A 16,980-nucleotide genomic window follows, 5' to 3' on the forward strand; every position below is an offset into this window, starting at 1 on the left:
TCAAAGCGGTACAAATCTTGCTCCAGGCTTTTTTTTACACAGCTCCATTCTGATACACGAAAGACTGTGTTATATAATGCCGGCCGGACACAAACCACAATTATTAAGTTCTCCTCTGATCAATTTTTAAACAGTTAGGACTAACCTTAAATCGAGAGGGATACCAAATCCGAGTCCCTGTTTGGTAAAAGTTCTACCTGGTTTAACTCTCAACATGCGTTCAATGCCGAGCGGCCTATATTTGGAGCCCAAAAACGGTTGTAAAAATCTTGCGTAAGGACGTGTGAACTCGAGAGTTTTAAAAGGGGAATCCTAAAACGGGTGTTTACATAGACTTTTATTGGAAGTGGCTGCTTTAACATGCGGGGCCGAGGGGGGCGTGAACATAACTGGAAACTGAGAACAGAATTTTTCCAGTCTTCTTCATAAATACATAAATATTTTATTTTAGTAAGGTATATCGGTACGCACTGTGCACAACTTGAAAATGCCACAATGAATGCAAGACTTAAAAGCAAATCAAAACAGGTGGCAACAGCACTGTTGGCAGATTAACAACAGATGACAAAAACACAAAATGTACAAGCTGCTGGATGAGGGGCTCTGTAAGCACAGCACCAAAATAAAAGCCTATTCATCAAGTGCTCTGCGACAGTGAAAACACTGGAATAGCTGGCATTCAGCAGGAGTTTCAACACCAAACCTGTCCTGATCTACAGATGAGTTAATCCCATGGTGCATTTTGTCTTCTTCTTTACAAAAAGGCAACAAACTTTTCCAATACATATTTAATAGAACCAATGCTCTGCTAGAGTGCAGACAAAGAGAAAGACTTCATAGGATAAGAAAAAGATTTTCTCTTCTTGTTTTTATTTTTTTTTAATGTGTGCAGCCTAATAAGAAGCTGAACACATCTGCTTTATGGTGCAGCAAAAAGAATCAGACATCATGAAACACAGGGAAAGCAGAAGCACCTGTTTTTTCTCTTGCAGTAGACCAAAAGCTTGTCGAACAAAAAGAAAATCCTTTCCTGTATGTTCCCAGCGGAAATCTTCAGCAGGACCCCCTGCTTTAGCATCTCAGTGCATGTATCTGTGATGTTGGAGCCCTGGAGACGAGATTGGATGGAAACAAAAAGATGGACTTATAAATGGATTAGACACAGAGCTTCAATTCAGACTGTTAAATAGTTATCTTTGCTATGGAAAGTTATGACTAAATGCCTGAATACCATTAAGTTGTGTTTAAACAGAAGGAGGGATTGCTTTTCCTGTTGGCTCTCATGGGGCTGTGAAAACACTCTCTGCTTCCTCAGAGAAAATTGCTGCGTGACTTTAAAACACGGGGTGGTTAATAGCTTGTATAGAATAACATCCCGTCCAGTGAAGCTATGTGTTGCATTGTCCTGTCTGGTGAACCATATTTGTTGGTGTTCCCGCTGCAAGTGATAAAGTGTTCCTTCTCTTCCCTCAACTTGTCTGCCTTGGGAATTTATGGAGCCCGTTTGATCAGCCCCTCTGAGCTAAAAATATCTTCCATGAGCGCAGAGGTGGAAAATGTGCTCAGCGTTTCCTCCTGCTGGAGGCCAAAACCTATTCTGCTTTTTCCTTCTTTTTTATTTATTTTTTTATTGGTCTGTTCCCCTCAAGTCCAGTCCTACAAACGGTTCTCACATTTTCTTCCGCCACTCTGTTCCTGTATGTCTTTTATTTATTGCTCCACGCCCTTTTTGTTGCCAATTCTCTCAGGACCCAAAACCAGATGTTATACCAATTATCACTAAGAGAATGAATGCAAAGTTGTGCCCTGGTCGCTCTCTGAAAGTAACATCAAACCTTTTTCAGACTATAAAAATACATTTCGGAAATCACAGGAAAACTATTCAATCATGTTTCACTTATTTTACTCTTTCATATTTCTTCCTTTTGCGGTTATTTTCAAACGCGCTTCCTCCAGCATTGATTAATCCCATTGTTCTCATTAGCCACATTTCTGGACTTATAAACGCCAAAGATAAATAAATACAAAGAAATGAAAAACATTTAAAGGTAAAGCCCAAAAATGTTTTTGCATCCTAAAAAGCTAAACCTAATAAGATTATTTTTATTAAAAAAAAAATGTAATATGCAAAACCCTTATCCAATATGGCAACAGTTCATTGCGTTCTGCATCCTGATTGGCTGTAGACCATTTTAAATCAACCCCCTCTATGCGTGTCTCCTGAACAGAATGAGTTTAGTTTGTCAAATCTGCATCAATTAATCGCCAGTGGATCTGAAGGTTTGAAGTTTTAGAGTTTAAACGAGAGGTAAGAAGTGAAAACGTTAACACCTGTCTGTATAAAAGCTTTTACACCCTAAAAGCATCTATAATGACTGTAAAAGATTTAGCTGACTACTTCACGGATTTCGTCCATCCTGGGTTATCTTTAGAGTGTAAATAAATGAGGGATCACTGTATTAAGAAAACTGTTTAGCAGCTAATGAGCGCTATCTTCTCAAGAACAAAACAAAACTTCCCCAAAAAAACTTCTTAAGCCTCCAACACATTCTTCCCCAACACAGAAAAACATGACAAGCCCATCACTCTTTCCATATCCTCCCCTTTAAGTCCCTTTACTCATTTCCATTTCCATCCCATCTGAAGCATCAGGATCAGTGTGAATGGAGTCCAGTTCTAGAATGAGCCAGTGTTACCAATTAATAAAGTCAAGAGGACAAAATGCAAAGCTGCTAAAGCTAGAAGTTTGAGTACAAGATGTACCAAACCCGTGCCTCATTTTAGATGTTCTATTAATAGACCTTCAACTGTATGTCTGGAACTATTTAGACCTAAAATCTTACAGTCTGTATTTTCTCATTCAGATGTCAACAGAGGTTTAACATTGGATAAACAATGTCATCGTACGTTTCTGAATCTGTGTTTACACGAAAACTGTCATAAAAACTGTCAAACCTTTTGTCTCCTGCAATATTTGTTAACTGCGAAGAGCAGTTGTACTCTGGTAAAACCCAAATATCCCTCCAGGGTTGTCAATGAGCTTTAAACAACACATAAAAGAGGGTAAAATCTTGTGGGTTTTTTAATGGGTCTTGTCCTTAAATCTGGGGGTTTCTTTCTATCCAGAGGCCCCATCAACACAATATCTCTCTGTGAATAAGTTTAAGGAGGCCTGAAGGCCGTCTGAAAATACAGTCAGGTCAATTACATGAGCATCAAGAACTCTTGTGGTACAATTGCTCCATGTCACCCTTTCCTAAGATCACAAGGCTTACTGACGCCTCCCTGAGACACGGTTTTACTCTAGAAGAAAACAAATCTGAAAAGCAACCCTGCTTTTCCCAATGTACCTGATGATGATGAATCGGTCATCCCAAAGCATGACAGCTCTGACTGTGTTTTTATCCATCCAGAAAGAATTTGTCCATCGTGAATATAATTCATTGTTCCCATGAGCATGAGAGAGCTTAAAGGCTATTGAAGTCATGCTTCTTAGGATTCATAATGGTGGCGGGGACTAAGTAGCTTTAAAAAAAAGTCACGACTTGGAGCTTTGGTGAGGAAAGCTGATATGAGAGTTAGTAAGGGCGATTAAAAAAGCCAAGATGAGATCGCTGGAGGCCAGAAAAGAGAAAAATTAAATTAAAATAGATTATATTTGGATCACAACACCACAGTATAAAGCCTGACTAAGAGCATACTCGCAGTAAACAGTTGTCTTGTTGTTCATATTTCTGTCTCATTGGCAACAATACAGATCTATTCATACTGTGTTTACTTCGAGTTCTTCTGAGAAACTCAGTATGGGATGTCGCATAGGTTTCCGCCATACCATAAGTGGCCCACTTCTTCATGCAGGCAAGCTAAACTGGGTTTGGACCATTTACACTAGAGAAACCAAACCAGACTTGCTGAGGGAAGCGATCCTGGAACCTACCTCCCAGCCTTCGATATGCGACTGCAACTCCTCTAAAATCTCCAGTTTTTCCATCTGTCTTTTGGCTTCATTGATGCTGGAGCAAACGGCCTTCATCATCTGGAGAGATTCTTGTACCTGGGTGTAGTCGTTGTGCTTCCTATGAGTTCTCTTCAGGAGCTCCTTAGCAGGTAGAGAGAAGACATGAACAAAAATGTACACATGGCAAAACAAAAACTGTCCAAACACATTAACAATTGTCTGTTCATCTAACACTGATTTTCAGAAATATCCTTCAGAAGAGCCTTCAAATCTTTGAAAAACTGAACATCCCTTCCTCTTCTAAATTAACATTTTTATTGAAATTCAAATATTATAATTGCCGTCACTGTTTTTTAGAATAAGGCAAGGCAAGTTTATTTGTATCGCACAATTCGTACACAAAGTAATTCAAGGTGCTTCACAAAACAGAAAAATGTATTAAAATCACAATACATCATAGAAATAATCAACGTAAAATTTACTTTAAAAGAAAAGAAAAAATTTGAAAATTGATTTAAAAATAAAGGAAGGTAAGGAAAGAAAAGTACAGATAGGACCTTTCAGTCATATACACGGCTAAACAGAAATGTTTTAAGTCGGAGTGAATCCCCTAACATAAGAACATTCTCAGTGTTTCTGCTACAACAGGGTGAATTAACACTCGTCCGTATATATCTGCAACCGCTAATGGCTATCTGTGTGATTTTAGGGAGACGAGGCAGCTGGAAGCCTTCATCTGGCAGAGCATCAGATTACACCCTTATTATCATAACATCTCTGTGCACATGCTGGTGGCTGCTTCGAAAAGTTAATAGATCCTAACAAGATAAATGAGTTGGGACAGCTCAGATCAGCCACTCAAACGAGACTTTGAAAAAGGATTGCGTTTCAGTCTTTGTGAAAGAACATTTTTGAGCTAAAAACTGGGATCACAGGTATGAAAGACTCCAGTCAAAACGTCCGAACTGGCTGTTGGAGGTGATGATAGGTCTTGTGTTATTGCTTCAGTGTGGCTGCGCCACAGAGCTACAGCAGAGACGGGTCAGAATACGAGCCTGGTGTTTCATTAGCGAGGGAAGGGTTGCTGTGAAGAGGACGGGGACGGTAAAAAATAAAGCAAGACGAGATGAGGAAGGTGGCCTGCAGCACTGCCACACACGCCTCAAACACCATACTTACTTTAAGCAGCAATGGGTATTTGCAAATCCTCTGAATGGGAGCTACCAAGTAACCTTCAAGTGGGACGTCTGTGTTTTTCCTGCCTCCCAGCAGCATGCAGTTCTGAAAATGCCAAAAGGAGGGTCAACATTAGAGCAGACAGTGCGGTTGCAACACTAATCTGCCCAACAAAATCAAGCCCATGATTTTATTTTCTATAAGGATGATTAATGGACAATTTGTACCCCAACAAAGACATCTGGCGGAGGTTATATGTGCTTAAAAAGGGTCAATTTTCATCACTGGAACACACAACTTAGTGTTTGAATTAGCATAATAGATGGCTGAAAAAGTGGGAGTATGGTATAAGAAAGAAATATTTGAAAAAAACAGCATCATAAAAGGCAAAAGATATAATTTAAAATATTATTTACCACCAGAGCAAGGTTAGCTTCTGGTAAATTAGCATGAACCGAGAAAAGGAAAACTGCAAAAAGTTTGGTATGTTTAGTGTAGGTGAATGACAGACATATTCCATTTTTCTTTTGTCGCTTTGTTAAGCTGCTGCACTGTATTGTGATCAATAAATGCAATCTTGGATCTTAGATTGGATTCAGTTCAGAGAAAACTAGCTGCTTGCTCTCATATGCCTCCCTCACTGCCACCAGATATACAAGCCCGTTGGCTTTGTCCTTCCTACATGCAACCTTCTACAGTTCAACTTGCAGAGAAGCTGCACAGTCTGCAGAAATAGCAAGTGTGCAGCTACATATGCATCATTTAAATGCATCCTAATGTTTTATTTTAGTCCTAATAGAAACTAAGTAAATACATTGACTTGTGTTTTTCCCAGGTAAAAAGGTAGAAGGTCAGCTGGTGATAATCATTCTCGACACACGTCTGTCCTGTTTTTCTCGAGGATGCACGGCTAAACTGCAGAGTAAACACTAAGCTAGCCTTTCCAGCAGTCATTAGGTCAAAGGTTTACTAGGCGTTAGAGGATATTCCCGCCCAGGACACAGAAAGTGACCCACAATTCTGCAACTAATGTCCAGCTGTAGCCAGTTGCTAACAAGAGAAATAAATTAACCCTGAAAGAATGATCACTAAAGGAGTCTCAAAGATATAAAGTCAATAAATGTGTTTTCCCTTCTGGCTGCTTAGATAAAGACAAACTGCAATAGTGATCTTGCTGCTTCTCTGCTTTGATGGTGTTTAAGGTACTGTATGATTAAAAAAAACAGAGGTCATGCTCGAGTTATCCTTTGACCTCTTTTTCTGAGTTTCTGTGACCACGGCATAAAAGAAAACCAGTGGAAAGCTCTGAGGCAGTTGAAGGGAGTGTTTTCTCCTCTCTTGGTGAGCAAAGCTGCAGAGGTGCAGTCAGCTTTGGTTCCAGTAACACGATGCTCCCCTGTGGAAGTGAGAGTTTGTCAGAGCAAAGGAGCAGGATGAGGGAGTCCACCCACACGTGGGACAGATTCACGTCAGCTGCTGTCAGACCGCACTGGAACACGGAGTGCAGGGTTTGACGCTGTCCAGCTGCTATGTGTGGGTGAGCGTGTAAGGAGCCGAAAGATCCACATCTGATCACATACGAGCCCCTTTCCGAGTATCAGAGTTTAAAAGGGTTATGATTTCAGTCTGTTTTCTATTTGCTAGACAGCCCTTGCTTTTTGTGTGCGTTAAATAAACGGATGTTTGAGCTCATTTTACACATCATGTTAAGGTTTAGAGTCATTTCTCACCAATAAACATGTCCGTACGCTCCTGATCTTATTGAGCTCCAGCAGCAACCTCTGGGCTTTCTCATGATTCCCGCAGTATTCACCATAGACCTGAAAACGGCTCCGCTGCAAAAGTTGGAGAGCAAAAAGAAAGAGGAACAAAGGTGAGCCAAGCCCCAAAAGGAAAGTCATTTTAGCTCAGAAATGTGGTGAATAATTTTTCAGTTCAACAAATGAATCCAATACTAAAACATCTTACTAGAAATACAACAAAAAACACAAATTACATGGATGTAAAAATTTTAGGACCTTGCGAAATCGTCAATCTTTTTAATGTTTGTTAAAGTTTCAACCACACCTCCTAATTTCTGTGAGGTTTTTTTTCAAAACTCGCAGAAAGATTGGACTTCATCACATCTTAATGCATTTTTAAAAATATTTTTTTCAATGAAAATCCATATTTAACCACAACTCATTGAATATAAACATTGCAGCATAGTAAAATGTTCCTTCTGTAATCATGTAAAACCGTCTACATTTTAGTTTTCTTCCCTCTGACGTAGTATTTATAATTTAGAAGCTTTATTTTAGATATTGTGACACCAAACAACTGGTTGGAAACAAAACATGCAAAGACTTCTTAAGTCCGGAACAATTTACAAAACGAATCACACAACTGTTGATGTGTTAGAGACATACAAGAAATTCTACCACAAAAATGACTTTCTGACATACTCAAACCTAATTTTACTCATTGGGACAAGTTCAAAACTGATTTGGGACAACATCAACAGTTTTGTGACTAAACACAGCATGCATTTTGTTTTTTTAATTGTGGTCATATTTCTATTAAAATGACAGCAGAATTCTGAGCCTTTGTGTAAAACAAGAAAGAAGTGCCAAAGTTTTAAGACATTTTACTAAAACCCTTTCATCAAGAGTCTACACCCAACAAAGAAGAAACCTTAAGGTTGAACCACTTGAAGTTTTGACTGCATAGGAATAGTAGGAAACAAATAAATGTATTTTACATTGGTATTGCACTAAAATGCCCAGACTGCTTGAAAAATGTGATTTTTGCTTCCCCCATAGCCTTTTGTTAACACACGTAAAATGTGAGAGTCTTATATTTGTCTCCAATTAGTCACAATGTGATCTCATAGAGCAGATCTCCTGACGAAGTCGGCTTAGTTGCCCAAGTCCATGATTTAGAAGGTTTGTCTTTATGGTGCAAATGGACAGCTTTAGGTCGTGACGTCTGTCCCTATTTTTTCTTATTTAGTGTAGAATCAGAGCAAATATAATCTTACAAGTGGTTTTTCAACATTTTTATCCTCGTTCGTCCTAAAATACATAATGCATGTTGTGGTGGTTATGATGGGGGGGGGGGGGGGGCATCCTGTCATCTGCCTTGCAGCTAGACAGCAACCATCCTCCTAAGCTTTTCATATAACTTCCACGCTGTTTTGTCTTTGAGAAGCAGACCACACAGCCTGTAAATCACTGTCTACAAAGTGACTTCAGAGCAGCAGAGGACTTCACAGTCTCCAGCCATTAGCTGGGAAGGCAGAGCGGGTGACGTGAAGAGATATAAATGTCTCATCGACAGGCCTTACACAAACATGAGGCTCTGATTAACAGAGAAGAATGCCTTTCCTGTCTTTCCTGAGCCCCGTTTTATAAATACTTAAGCTTTATTTTTTTGGGGAGGACAAAAATCGCAATGGGACGGAGATTTGAGCAGTCCAGTGTCCCATTGTTGTTTCTGCTACAAAGCTGCAGGAATACTTTCTTGAAAAGAAAATATGTTATCAACAAAGCTGCACAATGGATAAAAATAAGATGTTTAAATTAGTTTAATACATTAGGTTTCCTTTACATGAAATCATCTCATCAAGAACCTAACTGTGTTATCTGTGCCATTAGATAATCTCTCTTGCTTTTGCCAGAAGTAACGAGCCATGACCGACACAGAAGCTGCCCGGTCCAACAGGATAGTCAGATTTACGACACTTTGAAACTTCTTACATGCTGGGGAGCCTCCAGGCTGCGCATCAAAGAAAAGTGATTTACTGTACAGTGAGAGAGATGAGTACTTTAGAGCCACATCAAGCATATCACACATGTGAAGTGTCTCATCGTGAGTAATGCGGAGAGATAGATTGACAACATGTGGAGCTTTTTCCAGAGTGTTGGTGGATCTTGGTTTGGAGGAGACTGCATCTGCGTGATGGAGCTTCACAGGTTTGGAAGTTCAGCTTGCAGAAGAGAATGCATGGAGAACAGATGTTCGGACAGAAGCTACTCACAAAGTGCAAGAAGCAGCGCCCGATTTCATGGTGAGCATGAGGGTCAGGCTGCAGCAGCTCTTCCACCATGGACAGAAAGCTTTTGTGCACAGCAAGAACCTCCTCAATGTTGGAGAATAAGACCTGAGAAGTACAAATAAAAAGCACACTTGTTGGTTCTTTGTGCATTCAGCTCTCTTTTTGCGGGTCTTGAATCAATACTTCTTTTTTGCGGCCAGCAAGGCTAGACTAATGATTGTCTGGAGCAACTGCAGAGGATGAATAACGAGCCCCTTCCCCGAAAACTCTTTGATGCTTACATTTCTAAAATTAGCAAGAAAATCTCAAGAAAAAAAGCTAAAAAGAACCACAATTTTAAGAGCTCTTGCACAAAAGCCTTTCCTCTCATCTTAGGTTGGCATTTGCCCTCAATTATGTTTGTCGGGATTGTTTGAAAGCAAAAAAAAAAAAAAAACTGTCTGAAACAAGGCGGATAAAAAATGCAATCAAAGCATGAAAAGTAGAGGTCGTTAATGGTGTTCAGGGACAAAAAAAACATACCAAGCAAAGAGCAAAAGATCTATGTTTCCACTTTGGAGGACTGAATGTCATTCACTCAATGACACTACAGCCATAATAACTCCCTGCTATCTCAGCCGTCTCTGCACAGCGTGTTCCCAAACAAAACCCAACATGAGAGGAAATCTTCCAAAACACAGGACAGGCAGTAAATATCCTCTGGATGCCTGTTTACCTTAAAAAGTAAGCAAGCTTGCAGAAACTGTGAAGGAGCAGCCTTTATTATCCTGCAGCCGGAATCATTTATAAATAGATGGTATGCACAAGCTACTTCCTGCATCGCCCACTACTTCTTTCTCCATTCAGAATTAACCAATTTTCTGCCAAAAAAAGCCTCTCTAACAAGAGTTTATTTGGTTTTCTGTGCAATTTCCGACCTTTTCACGGATTGTATTTCCAATCGAAAGGTCAGTGTGCATTGATGAAAGTCAATTACTTTGAATGTTTTTGCAAGTGTTAATCACAAAGCACCCCTACTCACCTTAACTGTTTCCTCTGTGATATTCTTGTCCATTTTGGTGGCTGCGTACTGGTTGAGTCGATGTAAAAACACCTGCAGAAGAGGAAAGCAGCAGTTAACACGTCTGAAATGGCCCCAGGATTCAATTTCCTACAGCCATCCGATCGCTTGTACTTCCAAACAGCCAGATTTTAAGGCTTTGTGTGCAGCTGCAACACTTCCCCTCTACCTCAAATTGGCGACCCTCACAATGGAAACGTGATATTCTCAAAACATAATCTTTGTACTTGAAAAAGGACAACAATCATTGCAAGTGTTGTGTTACAAAAGTGGTAGTTCATGGCTATGGATGTGAGCTGTGGAAGCCAACAGTGTGTGAACTGAGACTGATGGAAAGTGCTTCTACTTTCTTCGACCTGAGGACGCCGGTTCCCATAATGCTTCGCCGCACAAGGCCTTAACTTTCTATTTAATGCTTCACAACCCTTTCTTAGAGTAACAAATTAAAAAGGTGTGCCTCCATTGTGCTTTTCCAATAAGTATGGGGGAAAAGGAAATCCATGAACAGGTAAAAGACCCACACCTTTGGATTTAGGCGTGGATTGTTTGAAATGCTTTTTGACAGGCAGAAATCTGTCATTAATTCATTTGAAAGTGGAGAAAAGTTTTTCAAGGAATAAATTACATTTAATAGCTTAAAATGGGATCTTTATCAAGCCAATGACTGCTCTACCTAAAATTCCTGTTAGGTAGGTTCCTAAAATTATGTGCTCTGGAACACTAAAGATACATTCCCAATCAACCACTTCCAATAAAGAGTCTATGTGAATGCATGTAGCATCTACGCGTGGCTATGCAAGTTTGTACAACCATTTTTGGGCTCTACATCTAAAACAAGCGTCCACTGAAAGTGCAAACTGGGATTTGGTATAGTTGTATTTGTGCCCGGCAAGAATTCTATGACACCAAGTCTTTCATACATCATAATAGAGCTGGAAAAGAAAAACCCTGGGGCAATATTGGCGACATTTGCACCACTTCAACATTTCATACCAAGCCTCTTCTAAGTTTACTAGTACATGTCCCCCAACATGCACTAGTAAACGGCACAAAAACCAAACGAAGGAGAGTGCCCTCCCTGCCTGTCCGGTCTGAACAGGGGAGCCTGAGCATTCAAGAACGTACTTTTAGCATGTTCTTGAACGCGTGTCACATGGTCGGTGTGAATGTGCTTTAAAAGGTCAATGCTCACTTAGTCTCACTGTGTTTTGCTGACTTGAATTATAACAATCCTTATGTCCTGTAGAAGATCCTATTAAAAGTGCCGGACCCTGAGCTACAGACCATCTGATTCATGTACTACTTCAACGAAGGCTTTGTACAATATACCATCAATAATTCATAATAATTTTCAATGAGAGTTATGTTCCTCTAGGATGTCCCTTTGTACTTATTCATAGCCCTTTTCAAAAGCATTTTATGGTGTCTACAGAGTGGTGGGGAATGGAGGGTCACCATTTCATTCTACTATTACCATTTTTGGAATACAGCCCTTTGGTTTGCTCTTGAGTCTTTTCAGAGAGAAAGGGAAGCAGCCCAGGTGAGGTTAGTCAGGAAGAAAGGCAGTAGCCTATTTGTTCCAATTTAAAGTAATTGGGATTTTGGTATTATTGATATTTTTATATTATGTATTTGGTATATAGATCACAACGGAGGTGGAACAGGACTAGATACTAGGTACCAGTTTTTAACTGTGATTAAATGGTTTATTTAAAAAAAAAATCACCCCATTATTTCTTGTAATGGTAAGATGTCAAAATGAGTATTAAAGCAGAAAAATTAGTTTTTCCATCTTGGAAACATAAAAAAAACGATTGTTATTGTTTTACCTAAACATCTTTAAATGATTTTATTTAATCATTTACAATAAACATGGTGTAAAAGTCTAAATTAAAATTAGCCATGTTTTTAATTAGGATTTGGCAACAGTTTCCCTGGATTTGGAAGCTTATTTCCAGAAGATATTTTACAAGCCCTGACATAATGAGAAAAGTTTGACTGCAATAAGCTGAGCAGACCACATGGGGATGGTTCAGCAGCAGGGCTGGTTTCCTCTGCATTTTGTAAGAGAAATTTAAAATATTCTGTTACAGAAGAAGTAAAAACACAATGTCTTGAACTTCTCAATGAGAGTGTTGTTGGCTATGAAAACTGTTTCTGATTTCTAATTAGGTAGCAGTGAATGCAGTTTATTATTTCTGGACAGATCAGGGCCGTGGAGATTACTTTTATTTGTGCTTCTTCATTGAGGACTGCTGTGAGAAGAAACTCATTTTAAACCTAGGTTTGCCACAAAGCTGTTTTTCAAGCCACAAAGAGTTTTAACTGGCCAAGAGTTATTGGCCTTGAAACAGTTTTTTATGTCTTCTATAAGCGCGCCTCAAAGTACCAGTGTTTCATACATGCCCCTCTAAGAAAAGGTAAATGTCCGAGACTCTTGAAGAAGGAGATCTGTACAACAACACACAATGCAAAAGATAACCTTTGCACACTTTTTTATTATCTCTTTATTTAGTTGTTTTCTATTTTGCACATTTCTTTTGCACATCTTTTTACTTGCACTGTTCTGTAAATAGCTTTTAAATTATAATACCTTGATGTCTGTATTTATGCTACATTTTCTTGTTCTTGCTTTTTTTTTTTACTTAATTCTAAGTCTTTTTTTTTCCCTCTTCTGTCAGTTGCTATGGTGACAAACAAATTTCCCACGTGTGGGATCAAAAAAGTATCTCTGATTCTGATTCTGATTCTGATCTGGTAATCTGTTCCAATTCATTCTAGTCTCTGGTAGTATTACCGGTAGATATGGATGTAAAAATTAGATATGTATGTAAAGGTAATTAATACTTTTATCTCTAAAAGTGGCAAAATAACAAAACAGCATTCAAAAAGAGGAGAAAAATGATCTCTTTGCTGTGAACTGATAAAAGGGAATGTTACAGGCAAAAAGTTCATATAAAACTTCAACAGATTCTGTCACAAACATCTTTTCATGGTGACACAAAGCAACAATAAGAGTTCTATGCACACATGACTTACGAACTATACACTTACTTTGAATGATAGAAGCTAAATTACTTTTTTGCGGTTAACCTTAATCATAGACATCCTTTTTTTTAGTGCCCCTTTGAGAGCCAAATCACCATCTGTCTACTGATGTCGCCTCTCAGCAGGCAGCCTGACCAGGGCAGGCTCCCAGAACGCATCCAAAGAGTGTGTAAACAGCTTGTTTTAATGAGCAGACAAGCCAAAATCTATTCCTTGACATCAACAACTAAGGGGGTTAGAAGCGTAACAGGCTTATTGAAAAGTTTCACTTGATTAATCCAGAACAGATGGGAATATGATGGTGCTAATTCAGTGGTAAAACCTACATTCTTTTTGTTAACTACAAAGCCGGCCCTGTCTTAATTTCAGCAAGAAAGCATGAAAAAAGATCATCTTAATCAAAGTATATTGACATAAAGCAGCACTTCAAAAGGAGCTGCACAGGGGAATGCTTGAATCAAGACTTGTGGCTAGAAAAAAAACGTGTGCTTGGATAATTAGCCTCTTTTTTGTTGGGCAATTGCAGGGCTGATTACCATTCTGTTGCTGCTTTGCCTTGCAACCCTGCCACTCATGAGCATTAGCATCTGATTAGCAAGTCTAATATGTACAAAGACCAAGCAGAATTCATCAGAACCTCATAGAAGTCTGACAGGCTTTACCGTATCTGATCAAATCTCATCAAAAGCAGATCCCATCCTTTCAGGCATGACATCAAACAGTCTTTTCAGGTAGTTTAAAACAGCACTTACTGTCTAATACCAAATAGTCTGCTTAACAGGAAAACGCCTGTTAATGCGGGAACTGTTAAAGAGCCAACATGCATATCTAACCAAAAAAAGCTAATGTGGTGGTGGTAAAGTTCAAAATGATGTGTTTTTATTAAACACTTGCTTTGAAAGCTATGTGATGTGGTTTTCAGAATAAACCTTACACATATAAAATACACAGTGGCTGAAAACCTGTTGAATCTATTCTATGAATTGTACAAGTGTCAGACTAGATTTGTGGAACAAGTCTCTTCTGAGGAGACCGCCAGACGGCCTTGTTTGGGAATGGGTCCTGGAATGGTTCCATGAACAGTGAATGGGGAAGCTGGTTGACTGGAATTTATGGACACAGTACCAGTACAGAGGCTCTTTAACCCCATTTTTATGTTTTTGGTACTGGACAACCCTTACACATTTTGTAGCTTGTTTGTATCTTGAATGTATTTGCATGAGGGAATAAACATAAACTTAAACCAGATTTTGGATTTAGTTTGATTTATTTTATGTAATCAAACAATGAGAAAAAGATAGTTGTATTGCTAGTTTGGTATAAAAATAGATACAAACTTAAATAATTTGGACAGATTTCCCTGCATCCATTTACTATGGATGCATTCTTTGTCCTCACAATTGAATTCCTAAAAGGGGGCTGTAATCTCTGGACATTCTTTGTTGTGGGAGTCCATGATGTCTAAACACAGGACAGATCTTTACCAGAAGCAGAAAACTCAACAGGAAAAAAGTCTTAAAACAAGATGTTTGGCAGCACGAGGCCAGCTTTTGATAGAAAGGAAATGAAGTTGTATAACAGCTGTGCCTTTTCTTCCAGAATTCCTTCCAATTCAAGCAAAAGTCAGTCCAAGATGACAAGATGCTTCCTTTTGCAAGCAAAAAAACACTCGTTCAGAGCCTTTGTCACCGTCTATCATGAGTTTTACCAAAAAATCTGTTCAAATGGAAAAAAAAAAGACAAAAAAAGAAACTTTCTCAGAGAGTCACGTCATTCCCTGAAGCCCAGGTATAATCACCTGGATTGTCACTATGATAGCTGAAAGGTAGCCTACACATTAAAACCCCATTAAACTTTTCATTATTCCACCAGACCAGATGGATGTGATGAATAGATTGGTCCAATAACTGCATGTGGCCCAACATGCCATTAATCAACAACGGCCCTCTTGCTGTGGGCTACAAAGACGTGGGGGTGGAAATCAAGGCAGTGCTGCCACATGCAGAGGTACTCAGGTTTGGAAGAAAGAAAAAAAGAAGAAAAAGCAATAATGACCCGACTTTGCTGTCACGCTAAAATTAGACTGGTGATGCTGATATCAGGTTCAGTTTGCTAATGTGCACCCTAACCACAGGACCTCTAACCGCTGACTTAGTAAGACAGGGGAGCTGCTTGAAGGGAGGATTGAACCGCCTTGGTTTGACGGACAGCTCAATAAATAATGGCAGTTTGTTAAAATATGCACTCTGGCAGCAGATGGGCAGCTAATCCCAACACAGGGCATCGTGTAGTGCTTTGGAGCATACAGGAAAGGAGAAGGCCAGACTGGCTGACCAGAGAATGACTTAGTCTAAGACACTTTATGAATGGATATTATGTAATGCTGCCCTACTGGCATTTCTCCGCCAGACTGAAAAGGTACAATTGGCGGAAAACTAACCACTCTCCCTGCGTTTGTTTATCTCTCTGTCAATAAAATAGAGAAATTACTGCATGGATGTTTGGTTAAAACAGAGACCACTTCCTTCTTAGAACACGTAAGCCGCCAGTGGCACCACAAGAAAAAAAGACAAAGATGGAGTGTCTTGCACTTCAAAATTAAAGTGCCTGTTGGTTTTATTCCCCAAGTAATAACTGGATCACGTGTACTAGGATGAGAGAAAGGCAACCGTTCTTGAGCAGGGAGTGGAAAACTAAAAGAAAAAAAGTAGTCGATCAGTATTCAAGAATGATAGAAGCATGCTGATCCAAAAGAGCAAAGAAATGCAAACAGTTGTTCTGATTTTAAAGAAGAGAAAGCTCCCAAGCTGCTTCCATTCTACAGTCTGAACTGAGAACAAAGCCAGCCTCAAACATCTGTTTTTTGCATTCAAGTCGAACAAGTGGACAGACAAGTAGGCAGGAGCGGGCAGGGGTGTGTTTGATGTACAACATACAATAGAGCTACTTTAGGTCCTTGAGGACCAAATGCAGAACAGCAATCCTTAAAATGGTTATTTCCCTTCTTTTTTATTTAAAAAAGAATAAATAAATAATGAGTCCACAAAGCAACACCAAACTGGTTTAGTTTTAAAATTTCAGAACAATTGGAAATGAAGTAATAATGTAAAGTCTGTTCCTAATAAATAAAAACCTAAAAGAACAAACAGTTCTTTCCTAAACCATCTGCCACTGTTGTCTACTGCTGAGTTTGCTGTCAGGAGGCTAAACAAACAGATGCTTAAACATCCAAAATATCACCATGGATGCACATTTGCTTCAGTATTTAATAGTAAAAAAATAAAAGATGGGGAGCAGTGAAGTCCATTGCAAAACGGGAGAATGGTACACAAATAACAACTTCCACATTACAGACCCCAATGGAGTGAGTCACTAGACTGTTAAAGCTTTGCACATCAACAACAGAAGTGCAAAATAAATATCTACGATTACATATGTGTGCATATTTGTATTAATCATTCATCATATTCTTGGGAGTGAAGAGTACAGTGGGAAAATAAACAGCTATGACAAGAGACAACAGGTGAACAAGCTGCTCCTCGGCACGACTGAGCACCAGGCCCTGAAAGCCCCTGAGTCACTTCATGTACTTTTCAGAAAATAAGACAGCAGAGATGGAGAGGAGGAATAAATTATGCAAGAGATTTCAGCGGGAAAGAAAAAGAACCTTTTTATTTTTTTAATTAGCCAAATGGGGAGGAT

The 16,980-nt window shown here is 39.2% G+C and overlaps 1 protein-coding gene across 2 annotated transcripts in view; it reads right to left on the bottom strand.

Annotated features, from left to right (window-relative positions):
• prex2 (phosphatidylinositol-3,4,5-trisphosphate-dependent Rac exchange factor 2) overlaps positions 1-16,980 on the bottom strand; it is a 94,225-nt gene that overhangs the window by 69,189 nt on the left and 8,056 nt on the right. For both annotated transcript variants that reach the window (XM_023949895.2, XM_078938683.1), the window contains exons 2-7: positions 10,192-10,263; positions 9,153-9,275; positions 6,865-6,969; positions 5,138-5,239; positions 3,938-4,099; positions 975-1,108 (exon numbers count right to left, since the gene is read on the bottom strand). In XM_023949895.2, the coding sequence (XP_023805663.1) occupies positions 975-1,108; positions 3,938-4,099; positions 5,138-5,239; positions 6,865-6,969; positions 9,153-9,275; positions 10,192-10,263 (698 nt within the window). The remainder of the gene's footprint in view (positions 1-974; positions 1,109-3,937; positions 4,100-5,137; positions 5,240-6,864; positions 6,970-9,152; positions 9,276-10,191; positions 10,264-16,980) is intronic.

This window comes from Oryzias latipes, chromosome 20 (assembly GCF_053564925.1).
Source record: "Oryzias latipes strain Hd-rR chromosome 20, Olatipes_Hd-rR_3.1".
Lineage (NCBI taxonomy): Eukaryota > Metazoa > Chordata > Actinopteri > Beloniformes > Adrianichthyidae > Oryzias > Oryzias latipes.